Source organism: Hakea prostrata, chromosome 8, assembly GCF_041222555.1.
Source record: "Hakea prostrata isolate BN-2017 chromosome 8, UWA_Hpros_2, whole genome shotgun sequence".
NCBI lineage: Eukaryota > Viridiplantae > Streptophyta > Magnoliopsida > Proteales > Proteaceae > Hakea > Hakea prostrata.
The window spans coordinates 36756216-36780330 of NC_142607.1; the positions used below are offsets into that span (position 1 = coordinate 36756216).

Below are 24115 nucleotides of genomic sequence, written 5' to 3' on the forward strand. Positions count from 1 at the left end.
AATCAAATTAATGAAATAAGCATGTTTCATCTACATCCCAAAGAAAAGGAACTAGCTACTCATTATCACAAAGTTCATAAGAAAAATAAAAATGAAACATAGGGAGGGAGAGAGAGAGAGATGTGGTCTTCTTCTTCAGCAATGAGAGAGATGAGAGCCGCATTCGCCGTCTCTTTTCTTCTCTGTGGCTAGCTTCTCTTTTATGTCTCCCGCACACAATGAATCCCCCTCTTTACCCGTCGATTTGACCTTTATTCTTTCGGATTTTGAAAAAACTTAAAACTATAAAGTTGTAGATATTTTCAATATCGTTCTATAGCATCTTGAATCATCAAAATCCAAGCTCATACGAAGGAGATATTCCCAAAATACTGAAGGTATGTCTGTTTATCCGATTTTCAGATTTATTACCAATTTTGTTCCTTAGACCTCCACCTATTTCCAATTTGGCTAAGATCTCACTTTTCATGATTTCTTGAGCAGCAAGATTGAATGCCATGATTTAAAATCCACCAATATCTAATATATTTGCCAATTTTACTCCATATTATCTCTAATATCCAAAATCTCCTTATTCCTGAAAAATACACAAAAATACTCAATTAGCTCTCTTTAATTAAATAAGTATGGGGAATTAAATCAAATAAATAATGGTAAATGCATGCTTATCAATAGACTTTCTTGTCGGACTGGTCCATCCATCACACATAATGGTGCATCCATATGACCCCCACATCTGTCTCAAACCACTGATGTACTCTTATAGCTCCTCCTTCTCCTCAATCATTAAGGTGGTCATCACCTCCTTAGGGGTGGGACCAGCGTATCTAGGGCTTGCCTCTGCAATAGTGTCAATTATATTTCTATAATAAGGACCCTATATTGTGTTTGCTGAAACCGAACTGTAGTACATCCACTTTAACATTGCCTTCTTCGCTTTCTTGGCCATCCCTTTCTATGCACCTGTAATCTTGGGCTGTTTGGCCCCCTTCTTTCTGAAAATATTAGAATCCTGCTCTAGGATACGATCACTCCTCTGTGGATAGTCACGTGGTCCCCGCATATCAACTATAGAAGTGACCCTCTGACTTTATGATCGGCTGAAGATACCACGTATACCACCCATGTCCCTAGATCCATATGCCCAACCCCTGATCTAGATGCTCCAGCCCCTAATCTAGATGATCCAGCCCCTATAGGCCAAGAGGGACTAGCTCCTGTAAATCTAGCTTTAATCCTCTCCTCTTCCTGGCATTGCATCTCCATACTCTTAGCCATCACCTGTCTAATGTCCCTCTCCTCCTGCTCTTTGATATCAATGGGATCAACATCTTGATCAGAATCTGAATCAACTCTATAAGATGATGGTGCCCACACTGCCTCATCCAATGCATCATTCACCCTCCTCTTCTCCTGTTTTTCTTCCCCTTTTCTTTCTCCATCTCTCTAACTGCCTTCACGATATCAGCATTCACCTCAGTGCACGTGACCACATCCTTTGAACTACTAGTGATGTGAACCTTCAACCTACTTTATACCACATGAGTTCAACTCCTTACCACTGAAGTTGCATTTTGTTTTACTCTTGTTGCCATCAATAGCAACACAATACTGCCATGCATGATCAACCTTCCCCCTCACTGCAGGCCTAGCTCCCTGTGGCTGTCCCTGTCCCTGGTGCTTTCCTCGTCCCTGCTATACTCCTGTGAACTTGCTCCTCTCCCACTGCTAGATATGATAACTGTTGCAACAAAAATGATTTCATAAATAATTAAACAATACCAATATAATATTTTAAACAATATTTAATATTTTTTCAACAAAAGAAAAGGCTACCATATCAAAACTGTCAATGAAACCACACGAGCAGTTGAAAATAATTATATAGGTATTCAATAATTTTTTCTAATTTTCAAAATCATTTCCCTTATTTGTTCCTAATTTTTTATCTTTATATATATATAATATATAATATATATATTATTTTAATAAAATTCAAAAAATAAAATAATTATTTATTGAGTCAACAAATATTCCGACTCCGTGAATCTATAGATCGGCCCAAGAAGATTCACATATATTTTTCAATCATTATACAACACATTTATCATGCAAAAAGTAAGCATTTACAATATATGAAAATACAATTTTTTATGCCCGAAAATAAATAAATAAATTACTTAGCAAAAACAAAATTTTGATTCTGTGAGTTTGTAGATCAGCCTACTCTATTCAACATATATTAATTTCATACCCATCTAACAACATTATGACATGCATTTAAAGAAAAAAACAGTTTAGAGAACAATAGTTACCTATCATATGAAAAACTCCACAAAACCTCCAGATCTGTGTGAAATCTCACTTGATCATCGCAAATAATGTTATACCTATCAATAATGAAGTGAGAACTAAGGTTTTATGTCAAAGATTGAATGAAAATATGGCAAAAGTGCAATAATTAGGAGATAAAAGCTTTGGGGGAGGTTTGGATATGAGAGAGAAAATCCAAAAATGATTTGGATATTCGACCAAAAATTGCCGAAATCCATCATTTATCGCGATAAATCGCCGATATATTGTTGGTTTGAATATCAAAGCTAGTTTCGGTTCGTCATGAACTAAAACTGCCAAAATTCGGCGATATTGCATACCATGCATTTGGGGCTTGTTTGGTTACACGAGTCTAGAGATTTCAAATTTGTAGATTTAAAAAATGTGAAGTTATAATTTATGAAATTAAGTGTTTGGTTAACTGAATATGTAGAATGAAGTATGTGGATTCATTTGTGATTTTTGTGAATACACAAATGTTTAACATTTTTATAGTAGAGATCATACTCATAAATCTATAGATTCATGTTTTCAGTATAAAAAGATGAATTTTTAGATTTCATGAATCCAGAGATTTTCATAACCAAACGGGTATAAATCTCGCATTTATGAATCTAGAGATTTCAAATCTTTGGATTCATGTTAACCAAGCAGGCCCTTAATAACAAAGTTGAACTGTGAGTGACTTGTAATTTTTCAAGTGTATGCCATACAGCATATTAATGAGTGTGGGTGATCGCTAATTTCACCCCAATAATGGTGAATGCATATAAAAAACTCTATTTACCATTTCTATTCCTATTTAGCCCAAAAAAAATATGAGTTCTTACCCGTATTCCATTAATATACAGTGTGGTATACGGGCCGAATAGTTGTGGTTCTCGGTTTTACAAGACTGCCCTTCGCCAATGGAGGGTTAAGAGTCTCGTCTCTCAACGGAGGGGAGTGGGTTCAAACCCTACCGGCGGCACATATATCTCACACTTCCCTATAAAAGCTCTTGTAACGTTCGTTAGCGCATCTCTAATCTCTATAAATCAGAAATGTTGCCCTAAATTTAGACGCAGACCACAAGCATCAGCACCTAAAAAAGCTTCTCTGTTGCCACTCCTTGCTCCTTTTGTCTTTCCCCATCTACATATCATTTGTCTAAACCCTAGCGTTGAACGGCTTGAAATTTATAGGTTTGATCTTGTGTTTCCTCCCTGTTCCGTTACTGATCTATTGTAGTTCTATGGATTTTGATTCATTTTTTTTTTGTTTAACGCAGTTGGAGGGAACATTTAGAGCTTATTGAAGATGTCTGACGATGAAACCAAGGAGGAGAAGGAGCTAGATCTCAGTTCTCCTGAAGTTGTTACCAAATATAAGAGTGCTGCTGAGATCGTCAACAGTAAGCATATCTGATTATCTTCTTTGTGAACTTCTTGTTTTGGGATGGATTTAGAAGGAACTACTACTAGATTTTTTCTGTAGCATGTTATTAACTGTTTAGCTCTAATCATTTATTCTAGTTTTTCTTTGTAACTTGATAATCTATCTATTCGATTCAGTGCCTGACGATTTGTAGAAATTCAAAACATGCAGAGGCGTTGCAATTAGTAGTGTCAGAATGCAAACCAAACGTTAAGGTGGTAGATATCTGTGAGAAAGGCGATGCCTTCATCAGAGAGTAAGATTTGTTATCTATCGCTATTTTTCGTTGGCATGCCTTTATCAGAGAGTAGAAGTTGTTATCTATCTCCTTTTTGCGTTGGCTTTTGTGTACAGGTTGGTTGTTTTTGTATTTATATTGTAAAACTACACTAGTGAATATACAGTAGAATGGTACTGATTGGTTGGTGGTGACTGCAGGCAATCTGGGAACATGTACAAGAACATGAAGAAGAAGATAGAGAGGGGCATTGCCTTCCCGACATGCATCTCCATTAACAACACAGTGTGCCATTTCTCTCCTCTTGCCAGTGATGAGACGGTCCTCCAAGAAGGTGATATGTTGAAGATGTAAGTTCTTCCTCCCACCCCAGTTTCATTGTATGTTTGCTTTGATTAACTTATTAACAATGAAGTAATGATCATTTCTCTCTCTTTGTTGCTGCAGTGATATGGGATGTCACATAGATGGGTTCATTGCTGTAGTTGCTCACACTCATGTCCTTCAAGAAGGGCCACTGACGGGGAGGGCAGCGGATGTCATTGCAGCGGCCAATACTGCTGCTGAAGTTGCGTTACGGCTTGTGAGACCAGGAAAAAATGTAATTACTTTTTGATTTTGGGAACGTCTGTTTAGTTTTATTTGTTGGTTTGATTCCCATTGATTCTTTGCTGATATTGCTGTAATTACCATTTGCACATCGTTGATATGCTAGGAAACCAACTCGAGCTTCGTTGACAAGGATTTAGTATTAGAAAATAGTATTAGTTATGTGTATTCTAATACTGGTGTAAGATTAGAATGCTAAAAGCTAACCCGACAGAGTCTGCTCTTCTGATCATTTCTCTTTGGAAACGAATGCAAGAAAAAAGAAGCTAACTATGAATTAGTATCAAAGAATCATGTTAACTGTGTATTGGTCACTCTTTTTCTTAGGTTTTTCCTTGTATGGCCTCTGTTTTCTTTTATTCCAGATTTCTTTTTAAATCTAATCATTATCAGTTTTTGTTCATTGGTTTGCAGTCTCTTTCGTAATTTGCAGATAGATTGTGATTGATGGGTAGCATCTTTTATATTTTATATAGATTTCATTGATGGTAACAATTATGAGATCAGAAAAGATCACTGGATGCCTCTGTAATTGCTGCAAATATTCACTGAGGAGCCCGATTATATAGGATTCACTCTAAGAATCTTATAATTTGATTTTGTTCATATCATATTAAAAACTGATTGATTTTTTATTCCCCGCCTGAAAAAAACTGATTGATTTGGCATAGCAAGTAGGTTCTATGTAATTATATTGCATCTTGTCCTCTGCCTTTACTCTTTAGCTTTTTATATTATAGGAGTAGGATATCTGAAGGAAACTATGAGAGCATGTCCCAAAGCATGCTCTGAATGAAACTCTAATAAATGAAATATTCAGTTTCTGGTCCTTTGCAATGGTAGCCATACAATTTACTGAGCCCATTTAGCTGAGGTTCTTGGGTGTTGCTATTTTTGTAATCTACTTATGTTGGGCTGAGGCTTAACAAGTGAGATTTAGAAGGAATAAAGGAGCTTTGGTGTGGTGTATTTGTATTACATTTAAGCTAATGTGGTCCAGCACTGATGTGCTTTTGTTGTTGTTGTTTATGCATTTATGGTTTCCCATCATATTAGGAGATCCATTCATTCCTTAAGTTTTTTCAGTTGTTCTCTTTACACCATGTGCAATTTTACAAATAGTTTGTGTATTCCTGGATTTTCCTTTCCTCGAGCTGAGAATATCCAGTATTGTCATTAGTCGTATTTGATTTATATGGTCCCAATGATGAGTATGTTATAAGCCATGGGTTACACCCAAGTGAAGCTTTTGTCATAGTTACTCTGACTGGGAAATGGTAGTACTCTATCCTTGATTTTAACTGTGACAATTTTCTTGTATCACCTAGTTTTGCACACAAGTTTTCGATTAGTTCTCAGTATTTTGTTATGGGGAGAGTGATGTATGGGAGTAGAAAGAATTTTTAAAAAGAAATCAATTGCTTGATAGTTATATAAAAAAAGGCAAATTGTCTGATGTAATCAACTTTTTATTGGTTTCCTGTGTCTCCCTTTTGGTGCTTTATGCTTTGTATCAATTAGGATCTGTTGTTTGATTGATACATGTAACCTATGCCCAGCGAATATTTCCTTTAGCTGTTCAAAGCGTTGGTTGATACATGTAACCTCTGCCCAGACAATATTTGCTTCAGCTGATCAAAGCATTGCATTGCTTGCGTACCTAGTTTGTCTTATGTTATTACTGATACTAGGTTTCATGTACTGTTCTCTTCCCAATGTGGATTTTCTTCATTTCATTCTCTTTTTTTGCTGTTGGGGTTGGGGACGTGGTGAAAACTGTACCAGATGCCCTGTTGTCTACTTCTCTTATTTTTTATTGTTCAAAATTGTCTCCAACTTCACTTTCCACAGGTGCACAGTTTCATGATATAATAAAAAAGGTTTTTCTCTGAATATGCTACTGATTCTTCAAGTCAGCATGATTTCTCTAAATGATGAAGACTATAAAATATGCTATGGAGATTATGGAGAATCTCCAATGAAGCTTCATTTGTCATAGTTACACTGATAGAGCATCATGTGCCTGTACATCTTTTTTCCGTCGCGTCGCCTTAATTGTTAAGTATGATACATCAGGTGGCTAGTTGACATTAAGTTTCTGGTATTTGGTGTTCATATTTTTGAGTGACTGGTTCTAGCTGTCATAGTTGTCATGACAGCACCTAAGCACTGCCATGGTGTTCGAGCTCGTTCTGGGGTATAGGGTCCAAAGAGACAACAGTCCTTGTTGAGGTTTAAGAGTTAAAAGTTCAGTTATGTTTGTTGTTTTGTTTTCCGATGAATACATTACTGATTTGTTCAACTGGGCATGATTCTCTAAATGATCAAGACTACAAAATATGCTAAGGAGAGCAATCTCCAATGAAGTTTCATTTGTCATAGTTACACTGATAGAGTGTCATGTGCCTCTACCGTCTCTCTTCTCTTGTGTTGACCTAATTGTCAAGTATAATACATTAAGCAGCTGGTTGACATTAAGTTTCTGGTATTTGGTATTCATATTTTTTTAGTGGCTGCTCTAGGTGGCATAGTTGTTATGACATTCCTAAGCACTGGCTAGGTTTTTGACTCTTTCTGGGGTCTTGGGTCCAAAGAGACTACAGGTCTTGTTGATGCTTAATTATATCCTATATTTTATTTATTATATGTAAAAGATTCCACATTAGGTCATCACTAGGACGTAATTGTGTCATATTGCATTGGCTTCTCCGCCTTAATCAAACTCTTTCCACACTTCAAACCATGGGACGATGCCGCCCTATGCTGTTCAGTTCAGCCTTTGCTGGCGCTAGACGTGCTAACGTATGCTGTATATATTGCATGGAAGCAGAATTGTATAAAATTGTCACTGCTGTATTGTACAAAATCAGCTATTGTATTCCTCGGGGAACTGGGCAACAATTAGATGGGTGCCTTGTCACCTGGTTGCCCTTCAGCAGCTGGTCGCTTTTACAAGTATCCTAGTTTGTCCTTGTATAAAATTGTTGCCACTATTTTTTTAGCTTTTTGTTTCCCCTGTATTTAGCAGTTGTGCAACTTGTGACATCATAGCTTCCTAGTTTTCAGTCTTTGTATGTCTCCTTTGTGGATGTATTTTCAGCTGGACGTTGCACTTGTCCATTTCTGTTATTAGATGGTTGTACTACCAGTGCTTTAAAGAGATAGTCACTAGGTCCATATGAACAAGAATGTGTTTCTAGTTAGTCAGTTGTATGACTCTTCTCCTGTATCATATATTTAATCTTATTCTGTGCATCATTGATCACATTATTACTAACAAAAGTTGCTAGGAGTTGGTTTTAGTTGGGTAGTGTGAAGTTGAAGCAAGACGATTTCTTAAGCCTATCTCTCCCCATTTCCTTTCAATTGTTGGGCTATAGGATTGAAATAAAAATCATGTTGGATATCATGTTCCAAACACCTATTGATAGTTTAAAAATAAACTTCTTCGGAAAGTCTCACACATGCATAAAAGAAGGCAACTTTGCTGAGGTTACACATTTCTTTTTGGTTTTTCCTCCTTCCCTTTTTGCCTATAACATAAACAGCTGCTACGCTTGGGGGTGGTCAACTATCTTAGTTAATTTAAAGCCAATGGTTTTTGTCAAAGCATTGTCCCTGCTCAGGAGGGTCTTTATTCCCAACTGATCCACCAACACGTTTGGGCAGCTCTTTCTACCATCCAACACTTCAGGCAGCTCTTTTTAGAAGACTAATAAATTTTTTTTTCTAAGATTCCCCTCCACACACACACACACACACCCTCTCACCCCCCAAAAAAAAAAGGGGAAAAAGAAAAGAAAAGAAAAAGCAAATGGTGATGTAGTTTAGGGAGCATTATCATACAAGCTTGATAAAAGGCAACTTTGCCGAGGTGATCAATTTCTTTTTGGTTATCCTCCTTTCCTTGTTGCCTATAACATATTTGGCTACTATGCTTGGGGTTATCAATTATATTTTTGTTAATTCTCACTCATTAGTAGCCAACAGTTTCTATCAGAGCATTTTCCCTTCTGTTCGGATTGGTTTTTAATTCTTACTTTAAATCTTTCTTTAAGTTGGCACATGTTTGGTCTTTGCTTTGCTTTTTCTTTGGGAGTGGGATGGCGTTAGGTGGGGGATTTATAAGATTTTTTTTTTCGGGGGAGAAATCTTCTACAAGGACATTTATATTGGCAATTGTGGAACTGTTGGGGGATTGAAAGAAAAATCATGCTGGATATGCTTCATAAATTATTAGCGGTAGTAAGGACAAAATGCTGATTAGTTCATAGGGCATTCTTTCACAGGCAACTTTGCCGAGGTGATCAATTTCATTTTGGTTTTCCTCCTTTCCTTGTTGCCTACAACATACACGGTTACTATGCTTGGGGTTGATCAATTATTGTTTGTCAATTCTTACTCATTAGTGGCCTACATTTATTTTCAAAAGCGTTATTTCTTTTCAGGAGTGTTTTTTTTTTACTCTCAACTGAGTAGATTTTTTTTCTTTTCACATGCTTGATTTTTGGCTTTTTTTTCTTCTTTCCTGGCAGGGAAGGTTTGTTATTTGTAAGTTTCATTTTTTTTTCCTGATCTTCTACTAGAGATGTTGTAAAGTCTACTTGTTAGAAACCATGCTCAAACTACTCATCCTATGGTAGACTTGTCCTTAGCCTGTGCCTCTAGAATGATGCTTCTGAATACTAATACTAATAATACAACACATCCATAATGGGAACAGTTTTCTGACAAGGTGCAGTAGGCCCAGGCAAGACCAGTTTGCATGGCAAGCAGTGACCCTTGAATGTAGACTATTGATATGAAAATTGACATTTCCGTTGAATAATTTCTGAAGATCATTGTTCATGTTTTCTCTTTTTTGTGGTAGTTTTATTGCCTTGTCCAGGTGGTCTTGAACTTGTGAGCTAAAGTAGAACTGAGGACATTGTTGAAAAGGTAGGTTACCTAGAATGGATTGTTCATTGAGACTGCAATTCGAAAGTATTACCTTTAATGAGATGATGTTGGTGCTTGAATGTTTGATCGGCCCAGTTGAATGCATATAATTATTAGTCAAGGTTCCTATATCTCAATAAGTAAAACCTGAAGGCGCTCAATCCCATGAGTGGATGTTGGTCGTTGGAACTGTAGCTAGTTTTGGAATTGATCCATATTTTCCTCTCTGAGAGATGGAAGAACAACCAAATGCTGGTCATTGGGATCTTTATCCAATCTCAAGATTTTGTGATTATTTTACTTGTCAGTCTTAAGATTGTTCAATGTTTTCTGACAAGGTTCTTGTTTGTTTTAATAAATGTGAAAAGTATTGGAATTACAATAAGATCATTTCTTCTTTTTTTTTTTTGGGTTTTTGGGGGGGGGGGGGGGGGGTAACACCATCTTGCTGTTCTGATAGGGTGAATGGGTTTGCTTGTTTGCTGCAAGGGTTATTTTTCAATGAGTTATTTGGTTCAAGTATTGTTATTACTATTGTTATTTTATTGTGTTGTGCCATTGCTGTGACAAATTGTTTAGCATGAATGTGTCAATTCACTCTTGTTCCTTACATGTGCAGAATAGAGATGTTGCAGAAGCTATTCAGAAGGTCGCTGCTGCCTATGACTGTAAGGTTGTTGAAGGTGTCCTCAGTCATCAACTAAAGCAATTTGTGATTGATGGGAATAAGGTCATATTGAGTGTATCTAGTCCTGATACCAGAGTTGAAGATTCTGAATTTGAGGAGAATGAAGTCTATGCAATTGATATAGTAGCCAGCACTGGTGAGGGAAAGGTAAGTGAGCTGCTATTAATTGTACATTTTTCTTGTGCTCTAACATATGATTTTAATGTGGCTGATTTCTTATGGCATACATATCACAGCCTAAGTTGTTGGATGAGAAGCAAACTACCATTTACAAGAGAGCTGTGGACAAGACTTACCACTTGAAGATGAAAGCATCAAGATTCATCTTTAGTGAAATAAGTCAGAAGTTTCCTATCATGCCCTTCTCAGCCAGGTTTGTGACTCTTTTTTGGCCTTGTTTCCTTGTTTACTTTATGTCTTCTATTATAGTTACATAATAAAATGTGTTTGTGTTGTAACTTGATGCCTTTTATTAAGCATAATACAATTCCTTTGTATTAGGGCTCTAGAAGAGAAGAGGGCCCGGCTAGGATTAGTGGAATGTGTGAACCATGACCTACTGCAGCCTTACCCTGTTCTTCATGAGAAGCCTGGTAAGCATATCCTGCCACAGAATATCATCCTTGATGTGGAAAGTTGAGTCTTTGGTTCAGCAGTTAGATTTTTCAGCTTGTATGCTGTATCTGTATTAGAAGTGTTCCTTAGATAACCATATTTAATCTTTGCAGGTGATTATGTTGCCCATATTAAATTCACCGTTTTGTTAATGCCAAATGGGTCAGACCGGATTACTTCTCATCCGCTGCAGGAGCTACAGCCTGCAAAGACAGTAGATGACCCTGAGATTAAAGCCTGGTTAGCTCTTGGGACAAAGACAAAAAAGAAAGGTGGCGGGAAAAAGAAGAAAGGTAAGCTGTCGGGAACCATTGAAAGAGTTGGTACATAAGATTTGTAGAAAGGTTCTGGTGGGTCTTTTTCCTTTTTTTGTTGTTGTTTGGGTTTGGGGGGGGGGGTGGGTGGTGAAGAGGGTGGGAGGCACTAAATGACCCTTCCCAATGGAAGGTGGAAATCTGTCTCCAATGATATCAATTCGTATAATCATTCACAACTGAGCACGTGCAACAATGCGCACCCCCACCCCCCCAATTTGAATACTGAGGGATGAGGAGATGAAAGCTTAATCTGCATAATTTGTATAGATTTTTCAAACATATCAGGCAGAAAATCATGCAGCTTCCTTGCAAATGAAAATAGTGGGGGAGGTGTTAATATGAAAGTAGTGGAAATAATTGATCTTTTGTTATTTTAGGCTAGCTACTGATCTCAATTTCATGTCTTAATTCTTTCATTTTTCCTGATAGTTTGGATGAGCTTAGGTTTAAATAATATCTGTAACTTAGTTACTGGAATTCTCTAGACCTATCAATCTGAGGCAATCAGGACCTCTGAACAAATGAAACCATTTTTCTTATGTCACTTTGTTTTGTCTGGAAGGCAGGGTTGTTTGGTGCAAGCAATTTAGTTTTTTCTCGTTTTTCGTGGGGATATTCCTAAACAAATTGTATTTGGTATTTCCTTTTTTGTCGGGTGAAGTGTATTTGGTACTGTTTTCATTTTTGAGGGATTCGTCAAACTCTCGAGTAGAAAATCAGGCAGCCCCCTTGTGAATGAAAATGGCAGGGGAGGTGTTTATCTTCTCGTAGATCAAATCACTTTTGTTCTTCAGACTTTGCTGAGATGGGTCTCTAAATCCCTTCCCTGAAGTTGGTCTAGTAAACTTAAGCACATTCTGTTGTCATTTATGATGTCTTTCTTTCATTTGTATTCTGTGGTCAGGGTATTGAAACACTCTTTTAGCAAAATTTGTTGAGGTAAGATCTAGATTGTTTCAGTTAAGATGCTGTTGTTTATGGTTGGCAACAACCGGGGTGAACCATTGATCATCTGGCGGTGTCAAGTGGCAATTTTGCACAGGGTTAGGCAAGTCAGGATCATGATCTAGCCAATCTTCTTTAATCTTGCTTAGTGCACATCTTATTTCTATGGGACCACTTTCTGGGGTCTTTCAAACCTTTAGGGCTATAAGATAGGTTGTTTGTATGAGTGCAATGCCAAATGCCTTTAAATGTGCACTTTTACATGATTGTTAGTGTCCTAAAGTGCACACGAACACTTAATGGGGCGTGGATCTTGAAGTTGACGTACTGCAAGCTTTAGTGTGCATCTCAAGCTCCAGTGATCTTCATAAGATTTGTAGAAAGGATCTGGTGTGTCTTTTTCATTTTTTTTTCTGGGGGGGGGGTGTTTGGTGGTGAAGAGAGTGGGAGGAACTAAATGACCCTTCCCAGTGGAAGGTGGAAATTCGTCTCCAATTATATCAATTCATGTGCTCATTGACAACTGAGCATGTGCAACAATGGCAGCCCCACTCACAAAAAAAGAGAGAAAAAGAATGCTTACCTATAAGATTTGATCTAATTGGATTAGTTGCATCAATCTGGATTTGTTGGTTGGCTCCCTTTCCCATTGTTGATGGAATGCTAAATGAGTTAGTTTTAATACTGAGGGTTGAGGAGATGAAAGCTTAATCTGCATATGGTGTATAGATTTTTCAAACTTATCAGGCAGAAAATCAAGCAGCTTCCTTGCAAATGAAAATAGTGGGTGGGGGAGGTGTCAATATGAAGGTAGTGAAAATAATTGATCTTTTGTTATTTTAGGCTAGCTGATAAATCTCAATTTCATGTCTTGAATTCTTTCAATTTTCCTAGTAGTATGGATGAGCTTAGGTTTAAATAATATCTGTAACTTTGTTACTTGAATTCTCTTAACCTATCAATCTGAGGCAATCAGGGCCTCTGAACAAATGAAACCATTTTTCTTATGTCACTTTGTTTCATCTGGTAGGCAGGGTTGTTTGGTGCAAGTAGTTTAGTATTTTCTTGTTTTTCTTGGGGATATTCCTAAACAAATTGTATTTGATATTTACTTTTTTGTCGGGTGAAGTGTATTTGTTACTGTTTTCATTTTGGGGGATTCGTCAACCTCTCGAGTAGAAAATCAGGCAGCCCCCTTGCGAATGAAAATGGCAGGGGAGGTGTTTATCTTCTCGTAGATCAAATCACTTTTGTTCTTCAGACTTTGCTGAGATGGGTTTCTAAATCCCTTCCCTGAAGTTGGTCTAGTAAACTTAAGCACATTCTGTTGTCATTTATCATGTCTTTCTTTCATTTGTAGTCTGGTCAAGGTATTGAAACACTCTTTTAGCAAAAATTGTTGTGGTAAGATCTAGATTGTTTCAGTTAAGATGCTGTTGTTTATGGTTGACAACAACCGGGGTGAACCATTGATCGTCTGGCGGTGTCAAGTGGCAATTTTGCAAAGGATTAGGCAAGTTTGCATCATGATCGAGCCAATCTTCTTTAATTTTGCCTAAAGTGCACACAAACACTTGGAGCCTGGATCTTGAAGTTGATATACTGCTAGCTTTAGTGTGCATCTCAAGCTCCAGTGTTCTTCATAAGATTTTTTTTAAAGGTTCTGGTGGGTGGGTTTTTTTCTTCTTTTTGGGGGTGGGGGGTGGTGAAGAGGGTGGGAGACACTAAATGACCCTTCCCAACGATATCAATTCATATGCTCATTGACAACTGAGCATGTGCAACAATGGTGCCCACCCACCCAAAAAAAAGAAGATTTGTAGAAAGGTTCTGGTGGGTCTTCTTTTTTTCCCCCGGGGGGGGGGGTTGTTGGTGAAGAGGGTGGGAGGATTTAAATAACCCTTCCGCATGGAAGGGGGAAATTTGTATGCTCATTGACTACTGAGCATGTGCAACAATGGTACCCCCCAAAACACACTAAAAAGAAAAAAAAAAGAATGCATACCTAGAAGATTTGATCTAATTGGATTAGTTGCATCAATCTGGATTTGTTGGTAGGCTCCCTTTCCCATGGTTGATGAAATGCTAAATGAGTTAGTTCTAATAATGAGGAGATGAAAGCTTTACTGAGGGATGAAAAGATGAAAGCTTAATCTGCTTATGGTGTATAGATTTTTCAAACATATCAGGCAGAAAATCAAGCAGCTTCCTTGCAAATGAAAATAGTGGGGGAGGTGTCAATATGAAAGTAGTGAAAATAATTGATCTTCTGTTATTTTAGGCTAGCTAATTAATCTCAATTTCATGTCTTGAATTCTTTCAATTTTCCTAATAGTTTGGATGAGCTTAGGTTTAAATAATCTCTGTTACTTTGTTACTGGAATTCTCTAAACCTATCAGTCTGTGGCAATCGGGCCCTCTGAACAAATGAAACCATTTTTCTTATGTCACTTTGTTTCATCTGGCAGGCAGGGTTGTTTGGTGCAATTAATTTAGAATTTTCTTGAAGTTCTTGGGGATATTCCTAAACAAATTGTATTTGGTATTTCCCTCTTTTTGTCGGGTGAAGTGTATTTGGTACTTCCATGTTTTCATTTTTGGGTGATTCGAGTAGAAAAATCAGGCAGCCCCCTTGTGAATGAAAATGGCAGGGGAGGTGTTTATCTTATCGTGGATCAAATCACTTTTGTTCTTCAGACTTTGCTGAGATAGGGTTCTAAATCCCTTCCCTGAAGTTGGTCTAGTAAACTTAAGCACATTCTGCTTGTCATTTATCATTTTTATTATGTACTTCCTCCCATTTTTTGGTGCAATGGTTGGTTGATTATAGTTGTAGTCTGAGGTCAAGTTATTGAAAAGCTTTTTAGCAAAAATTGTTAAGGTTAAGAATGTGCAGCAAAACTGCCTCCTGGAATTTTGCTTCTGCAGACACTGTCCCCAGTTTACTTTTACTGTGGGTTTAGTATGAGGCCTTTTGTTGGTTATTCCACTGTTTCTTGTTTTCAACCTTGGTTAGAGTTGAAATGCAGATTCAAGTTAGGGTTGGTTGGGTCAGTGTTGGGTCCCCCGGCTAAGTACAGCTGGAACCTGCTGTTTCTTTGGCAATGCTTAACGATTTAGTTATTTATCTTTTACAATTTTATTTTGGCATCTGAAAGTTTATTGAATGGAAATATCTAAAAATTTTCGGAGCTGTTGTGAATCAAATGGGTTCCCTAATGGCAAAAGACAGGCATGTTAATGTCAACCTGGGCCAGCTCAGAACTCCGAGGGTAAGCAAGGGACTCGGCTGTGTTGGCTGCGTCCAGGGCCGGGTTGGACTTGGGTTATGGTTTAAACACCCCATCCTGTCTCATTTTTAGTATGTTTGTATTTCAATTCTGTCATAGATCTATTCCTATTTTGTTTTTATATCAATCAGTCATGTCGTTAATATCAGACCTGCTTACTCTCTATTTTGTGATGTTGATGTTCTTGACAATAACTCACTTTCTAATGTTTTGTAGGTAGGAAGACTGATAAAGTAGATGATTCCGCAGAGCCAGAGGCGATGGATGACGCAACAAATGGTGGAGCATCTCAACAATGATTCCCCCTTCAATTTTGTTCTTGTTTTTCTTTGGGGGGCCTCTGCTGTATTTGTCTATCAGCTCGCCGGGCAGACGATCGAGGCAGCTGGTTTTTCAATGTATTTACGAGGATATTAGTCTGAGGTAGAGATGTTTATGGTTAACCCTTTTCTGTTTACTCTGTTTCCTACTGGCGAAGAAATTGAGATACACAGATCCGACTTCACCATTAAACTTCAGGAGCCACGAAATCCGACCGTAATCACCACCCGAAAATTCATTTTAGAAGTCCTTGGTAATGTTTGGTGATTGCAGAAATTCAGATTCTTCGTCACAAACACTATCTACAGCGTCGGTTATCTATAGCATATCAGTGAATTCACATTGCTTCCTTCAGCATTCACATATTCTTCAAACGTGAAGAACAGATATCGCGTCCATTAACAGATCTAGTGAATCCAGTTCTATGCTTCATGACGAGGTCAAAAATGAGGACATTTCTTGAAAGATTAAAATCAATCCGATTTGATTCAAAGTGATTCAAAATATAGTTTCAGTTTTCTATCTTAGACTCCTGGTTCATTGATACATTTGAAATGTGTGAAAAACATAAAGCATTCAAGTTGGAACCCTGAGGGGTGGCTCAATTGGTAGAAGACCAACACTTCCAAGTAGGAGGTTAGAATTTGAATCCCCCAAGACTAGACGAAGCTTTGCCTTATACTATGTAAAATCCCCATCCCCCGATATATAATTAGTACCTATTACTAGGGGTGTCAATTAAACCTTGTTGACTTGGATTGACCCAAACATTCCCCAAGTTCGAGTTGATATTAACCCGATTTTTTCAGCCTAAAGAGGAGGCTTAGGTTTCAAAATAATCAGCCCTTACAAGGTCGGGTTTGGCCCATGGGCAAATCCGGCCTAGTCCAACTCGACCTGTGTTAGTTTCATTTAATTAAAGTTATATTTAAAACTTAAAATGGCATTAAGCAAATCGAATGTCCCTTTTGTTTTGGTTAGTAACAACAAACAATAAGTATTTTCTTCTTTTTTTGGTAAGTTACAATTTCATTATCCCACTAACCCTATGTATATCTAAACATGTTTCTATAAATCTCACATTCAAATTTAAATATATTTTCGATGTCTCACATTCCCAATTTTAAATTATTCTATAAATCTCACATTCCCAAATATGCGCGTTACTTCATGTTTTTTGGCCTGAGGTAAAATAAAAGTTTCTTTGTAGAAGTACGTGTAGTATAGTTGGACACTACTTTTTTTTATCATTATTATATTTTTCACGATTAGTAACTGTTTTATAGAAGCAATCAATGGTATATATTAAAACAATTAGATCTCTAAGCAATCAATGACCCTAATTTTATTAAATTAATTCTTAAAAAAAGAAAATTAAGAGTAGAGTCAAGGTAAATCAGGGCCAATCCGACCCTACCCAACCCTATTAGGGTTAATTAAGGTGAACTGGGTTGGATTAGGCCCTACCAGGGTTGTGAATTTTTAAACATTGACAGAATTGGTTAGAGCTTGGGTTTCAATTTCAGTCTCTAGGGTAGGGTTAGGGTTCAAGACTGGCCCAGCCTAAGCCGGACATTAACACCCCTATCTATTACCAAAAAATAAAAGAAATTCAAGCTAGATTTGAGTGTCATATCTCATTGTATGTGCAGGGGATTCAAATTCTGAACCTTGACCGTCAATAAAAGAAAATGACACATTTACCAATTATAATACAAGTCAAAAGTATATAACTGTGAGGTTCGTAATGACTGTCACTTCTTAGGGAAGACATCACAGACTCTTTCTATAGTATATGTAGTAGTCCTCACCCAATGTAAAACATCAGGGGTTCGTAATGACTGTCACTTCTTAGGGAAGACATCACAGACTCTTTCTATAGTATATGTAGTAGTCCTCACCCAATGTAAAACATCAGGAGAAAAAAAGAAAGAAGAAGAAAAAAAAAAAACATAAGACAAACTTGATATGAAATTCTGTACCCTTTTTTGTTTCAAAACCTCTGAACATTCTTTTAGGTTTTGAAACCCGTAGTGGCTGTGCACTAGCTTCAGGGAAGGAATGTATGTCTGTACAAAATCCTAGTCTTTTGAAGACAGGCCTGCATGCGCCTTCGTCCACAGATTGGGCCTTCCCCCTACCCTTGTGTTTTGTTTGTTGAGCGTGAAGCGTGTTTGCTTCCTCTCCCTTGGCCCTGTCATTTAGGTTGACAGGAGAAGGATTTACTGTCCCAGGCAAAACAGTGGCTGGAACGGGGGAATGTAGAAGCTAACTCTGCTAGTTCACCATTGACTGGAAGGAACCCTTCATCTTGAGCATTTTTTATGCATGTCCATTTATTGCAGCGAATTTGGAATCAAAGTGGGAGTAACCTTCATAAGTTGATTTCATGCATATTTTATATACTTCCTAACAAATTCTAATTAAGATTTATTACTTTTACATGTAGGAAATTATCAATTAAATCTGCAAGTGTAACCTCCTGAGGGGGGGACTCCGCAACTTCCTCCTCTACGATTACCTCCCCTTTTTTATGACACGTTGGTTCTCTTGAGACTTAGAACCACAGTCTCCTGAGCTTTCTCCAACCATCTTTCCCTGTTCAATGATAGAGGGAAAGCTACAAGATTTTTTGTTAACGCTTCCCACAGATGATGCCAAATGTTATTGTGAAAATGTGTTTGGTACTCCTTGGTTCGCTCCAGATCTGGGTCTGGTTCTTGAGACCAAAACAATGGTGAGAGTGGGCCACCTCTGGAGACGGGAAGCCACCTCCAATGATTAAGTCAGTTCAGGTAGGAAAACCAGAGACTCCCCTTGAGGAGTAAATGTCCAAGGGAATGCAGAAGAGAATGTTTTCAGAAGTTAATGCAGGAGAATAATGGCTGGAGTATTCAAGTCCTCTTACCGTTACTCGTGCGTAGTGAGGTTATATATGCAGCTGGTCTATACCTTTGGTGGATAAGAACGCCTAAAAGCCCTTAAATCCTTAGAGACTTGAATGGAGGTAACAAATCAAACCGTGCAATCTTTTCGTGGGTGGAAGATCTTGTTGATGAGTCAAGTAGTCAATCTAAAATTGATACTGGCATGACTCTAGCCCTTAGTTGGGGGACCAAAAAGGTGTAGATGCAAGGCTTGAGGTAGGCTTGGGTCGAGTGAGAAGCTTCCTTGTCAACAATGAGCATTTAATGTCTCTTGGTGCATTCAATGCTAAATTAATTGTTGTGATTGATGTCTGGATAAAAGACACGCCGAATCTGTTGCCAGCACTGCTTCTACCGAAAAGTCATATGATGATAATTGTGTGTCACTGTGATGTATGATTCTTGAGTTCTCAGCTGATATTTCCCTCGAGAAGCCCCATGACTGAGAAGCGTCAATTTAACTATCTTGGACCAAGCTTGAGCCCTTGGTTTGGTTCAAGTGGTCTACTTCGGTTTAGAGATTTGGATCATAATGACCCAACAAGGATATGAAAAGTTATTTATAATAGTCTTTAATAACTTTAAATGTGAGTTCTGAAGGACTATAATCTAATGAATGATCTTCTTTGGGGGTGTCTTTCATTTAACATGTTTTCAATTCTTTTTAGGTTCAGAGCAGTTATACATCGTTGTCATTGAGAGCATGATCCCAACAATGAAACTTGGGTTTGCCCTTCTTGAAGTTGTGGTCTAAAGATTTCATTTCACAAAGAATAATTTGAAATGAAATCTGAACATGCAACTAGTCATATATAATTGATCTTGTAAGACATTTTTTTCCTTTCAATGAGATGATCATGTGAAGACTTAATAGGATTTCTTGAAGTAAGAGGTTCTGTTAAGACTTCAAAGTACGAATTCTCAGCTTTCTCATAAACTAATTCATGGAGTGGGGGTCGGAAAGAAAAAAACTTTAATTATGACCTGAAATCCACGTTTCTAAACCCAACACGTGTCGTATCTGGAACAATATGGATCCTCACTACTAACTGAGGGATTCACATCGTCTGTAATTCCTTTCGGAATTACAGACGATGTGAATCCCTGAATGAGGGGCCGCCCCCTCATCGGATTCACATCCTCTGTAATTCCCTTCCCTACAATTCCTTGCAATTCCCTCATAGAATTGTGCCATGTGGTAGTTAAGTAATCCAAAGGTTACCTAACAAACTAGAGTTTAAATAAAATTCAAATTTATGGGTGGGTTTAAATAAAATTCAAATTTATTTTAAATTAGATAACCGTTGGATTACTTGAATGCCACATGGCACAATCTTATGAGGGAATTACAGGGAATTGTAGGGAAGGGAATTATAGAGGATGTGAATCCCCCTTCATCACCAAACAAATAAAGCAATTTTGGACTAATTTATACAGTTATGTAGAACATGAATTATTTATTTTTTGTATAAGGATGTAGAACATAAATGTGACTCCACTCATTGCGTGGTCTATTTTCAACAGTCCTTAATTTTTTTTTCTTGGTAAGAACTTGAAAATCTTCATTCATGAACTCCAAAGAAATTACAGGCACCTACTAAAGAAAAGAAAGAAATACAAAAGATAAATGTATGAAAACACAAGGTTCTGTCCGAACCAAAAATGAAAATTGACCAAATGCCGTACATGCAATAGACAAGGTCATCTAGGCTAAGAAATGGGTCGAGCCCAATAAGCCCTTAGAATAATAAGTTGTAACAACCACAATAATAATTAAGCACAAGAAACACGACATACGTATCCCACATCACACATGTCACAAGGACGGAAATACATGCCACAAGGCGGAAACAAAAGCCACAACGGTGAAGAAACACCGAAGACGACTAGCAACAGGAGACGCTCACAGCAGCAAAGCTTCTAGATCTGTGGAATGCACGACTGGATCTCACATCTACCTGATTATTTTTTCTTCTTCTGATAAACGGAAACTTCCACTGCTTAGGAAAAAAAAGAAAAAGAAACAGGGAAACTGAGAAATATATATATATATTTTTCAAATAATCGAAAATTCCACGGGTTAAGGAAAGACAGAAAACAAAGAGAAGTGGAGAGAAAGAGAAACTGAGAAAGGAGATGACCGGAGAAAAAGGTGCGAAGAGGAGAAAGAAATGAAGGGGAAACAAGAGAGAAGAGAGGCGGTGAGATAAACAGAGAACAGAGGCGGAGAAATAGAGAAACGAACGAAGAAGAAAAAAAACAAGAGAAAGCAAGAAGAGAAGGCGGAGAGAGGGCGAGAGGAGGCAAGGAAGAAGAAGCAGAGGTGGAGGTGGAGGTGGAGGTGGAGGTGGAGAGAGCCTTTAAGCATGGCGACGGTTGGTTTTATGTATATGAGAAGCCAAGAAAATGAAAGGTCTATCTTCAGAGTCCGGCCTAAACCATTGATTTACATAGCGGATGTGATTAATGAGTTGGTGATGTTCTCAATTTCTCTAACAAACCTCTCCATAGCGGGCCTAGGCAAGTTAACTGGGACCAAAATCCCATCCTGCCCTTTTTGATTTTTGGACGGCACGCAAGGACTTGACAGCGCATCATATTCTTTTATACCACCCTTGGCTATCCCACCATATCTCGGTTTCCCCCACCCAAAATCCACGTTTCTAAACCCTGCACCTGTATTATCTGCAACCAGGTAGGTCCTTGCAATTGTAAAGTGGGGCCGCCCTTTTACCACCATCAGATTTGCCACTGATCTCATATATTCCTCAGTCACATTGGCTTTTGCTTTCTTTACCAATTCTAGTGCATAGTCTAAAGGGTAACGACACAGTTTTGCTGTGGTCGTTGCTGCCAAGCAGAAAACAAACGCATTGCCATAGTATCCAACATGCAATTTGTCTTGTGCGTTCTTCATTTGAAAAGATTTTCGCAGTACACTGACAGGAATTAAAACACGCACTTCCTCTTCCGGATTGGGTTGGATAGCAATAGTACGACATCGCCAAAGACATGCCGCCAACAGCTCCAACTTTGAACACATGCTGCGTTGGTGCAGAGGGAGACGGTTACGCAAAGCTGTGAGTTCAGAAGGCCCAAAGAAGAAAGAGTGGTACACCATGTCATCTTTGGAAGCCGAGATGGTGGCTACAGGCACTTGATCGTACTCATGGTGCGTGAAGGTCACACCTGATGGGTGGGGGTTCCTTGCGTTGAGGAGCTCTCTCTTCCACACAGGTGACACTAGGGGAGCTTGTGCACCACATGCCATCTCACCTACGGCTGACATGAATTGAGCCAAGCCACCTACATCGCACATGGTATGGTTGCATCGAATAGCAAAGATGAATCCTCCACACATCAAACGAGTGACCTGAATCAGCAAGAGAGGGGTGCCCAGGATTCCACCCGATCCATGGACCTCGTGAAGGAGCTCCTTCAAGCAAGGGAATGGTGGTTGAAGCATGTCACCAAACTCTTCAAGCCTCACATCAGCGTCGGCCTCTATGAACAAGACACCCTCACCTGTGCATTCCACCACCAGCTTTCGACCATGCACTTCCCTAAGTCTACCGGCAAGTGGATAGTAAAACACTAAAGCTTCTGCTAATGCCTGCCTTATGACCGTCACTGGGTCCTTCCCAATCATTGTTGGCTCGTGTCGGTAAAATTGAATCACGGGGAGTTGGTACCGTAGACCCTCTTGGTCGTCAATGTCTGATAGGTATTTGAATTCATAGGGTGTGGGTTTAGCCGGTGTGACTAGCTCTGGTTCATGTCTTTGAACTTCGAACACCAAAGATGAAGATGATGATGATGATGATGATGCCATGCCAGATAAAAGATTTGGTTATCGGACAACGAAGGAGCTGTTATCGACTGAAATATGGGAATGGAAGCGAGGGTTTGTGTTTTTTTCTTAGAAAGCAATGATTCTAGCTAGCACTTACATAAGTTTTCTTTGTAACTTTTACATTTACCTCTTCAAAAAGCACATTAAACAGAAGATTCCCCACAGACATTCTAACCAGAAGGGAGTTCAGATCAGATCAAGCCCTTTTATTTTTTATTTTTTTTAAACATCCTTATACAAGGACATGATCCTAACTTCAATCTTACATTCAATCACATGATAGTTGGTTTCACCAAAACTAAGCCTTTCAAATGACTCATAGTAGGCAACGGTCCCAACCCCAACCAGCTCTTGGGTTTATGTAATAATCCTTATTATCTTACTCATGGTGGGCAACGATCCCAACCCCAACCAACTCCTTTGTCTGTAACCTAAACGCTGCCTCTTGTTTTTAATTTTATGTTTCAAATTGTGAGTGTCGTAGCAAAGAGAATGATGAATTCAGATCCTGTTGGTCCAAAAAATGTGTTCATCCATTTGCCCAAGCCTCTAAAGAAACGACATGTCACTACATGGCATCCGCACAGGCTACATATCACCCATCTAGAGACTCAGGCAGATGTGGAGACATTATCTTCGACGAAGAGGATATTCATTAGACTAAGGACACCACTAAAGTGGGTGTGATCGTATTAACAAACCTCATGCCCTAAAATCTTGTGGACCGAACATGCAAGGGTATTCACAAATCAAGACAATGTAGAAATTTAGAAAGAGGCAATGACTTAGTACCACAGTCTGCAGGATTATGCTCAGTACTTACCTTTTCAACTAAAAGTGAACCATCAGTTATTTTATCCTTGAGAAAGAAGTATTTAATGTCTATATGTTTGGTTTTGTCATGATAAACATGATTCTTACATAAAAAAATAGCACTCTGGTTATCAATAAAGACAACAAGTTTAATCTTCAAAATACCAAGTTCACACAACAAACCATTCAACCATATACTCTCTTTAACATATTCAGATGCAGCAACAAGCTTAGCCTCTGTAGTGGACAAAGCAACTATAGGCTGTTGTTGCACCTTCCAACTGATGCAATTACCAGATAACAGAAAGAAATAGGAAGATAATGATTTCCTGTTATCTACATTACTGGCATAATCTGAGTCAGTATATCCTTCAAGAATAAGATCACCAGGTGTGGACTTGAACACTAAATCTTTATGAACAGTACCTCTCAAATACCTTAAGAGCCACTTGAGAGCAAGCCAATGTTATTTACCAGGATTAGACATAAACCTACTCAGTACACTAACAGCATGAGCAATATCAGGTCTGGTACATATCATGAGATACATAAGAGAACCTAAAAGACTAGAATAAGGGATCTTTGACATTTCACTTTTTTCAAAGTTATTCTTAGGACAATGATCATTCGAAATAAGTTTAAAATGTGCAGCTAAAGGAACATTTACATGTTTACAATTAAGCATGTTAAACTTCTCAAGCACCTTCAATAAATATAACCTTTGACCAATGAACATAGTATCCTCCCCCTTATCCCTATACCTATAGATCTCAATCCCTAAAATTTTCTTGGCTGTCCCAAGATCCTTCAT

General features: G+C 38.2%; 1 protein-coding gene, 3 non-coding genes and 1 pseudogene across 5 annotated transcripts; 4 read left to right on the plus strand and 1 right to left on the minus strand.

The window, feature by feature from the left end:
- The first annotated feature begins 3282 nt into the window (after positions 1–3282).
- Positions 3283–16410, plus strand: LOC149007703 (ERBB-3 BINDING PROTEIN 1). Of its 2 annotated transcripts, XM_089164899.1 has the most exons (10): positions 3283–3518; positions 3605–3727; positions 3922–4006; positions 4189–4338; positions 4436–4589; positions 10155–10370; positions 10460–10596; positions 10725–10816; positions 10952–11131; positions 15607–16402. In XM_089164899.1, the coding sequence occupies exons 2-10, from the start codon at positions 3634–3636 to the stop codon at positions 15687–15689; spliced, it is 1191 nt and encodes a 396-aa protein (XP_089021025.1). In that variant the 5' UTR covers positions 3283–3518; positions 3605–3633; the 3' UTR covers positions 15690–16402. The 2 variants fall into 2 exon arrangements, with proteins under 2 accessions (XP_089021025.1, XP_089021026.1); XM_089164900.1 differs by lacking the exon at positions 3283–3518 and having other exon boundaries at positions 3639–3727; positions 3905–4006; positions 15607–16410.
- Positions 11874–12012, plus strand: LOC149007704 (small nucleolar RNA snoR77). Its single transcript, XR_016175385.1, has one exon. It is a non-coding gene; the product is annotated as a small nucleolar RNA snoR77 (small nucleolar RNA).
- LOC149007705 (small nucleolar RNA snoR77) lies at positions 13286–13424 on the plus strand. Its single transcript, XR_016175375.1, has one exon. It is a non-coding gene; the product is annotated as a small nucleolar RNA snoR77 (small nucleolar RNA).
- Positions 14722–14860, plus strand: LOC149007706 (small nucleolar RNA snoR77). Its single transcript, XR_016175388.1, has one exon. It is a non-coding gene; the product is annotated as a small nucleolar RNA snoR77 (small nucleolar RNA).
- A 4674-nt stretch (positions 16411–21084) lies between the features above and the next one.
- Positions 21085–22503, minus strand: LOC149007707 (benzyl alcohol O-benzoyltransferase pseudogene; annotated as a pseudogene).
- Positions 22504–24115: the final 1612 nt, after the last annotated feature.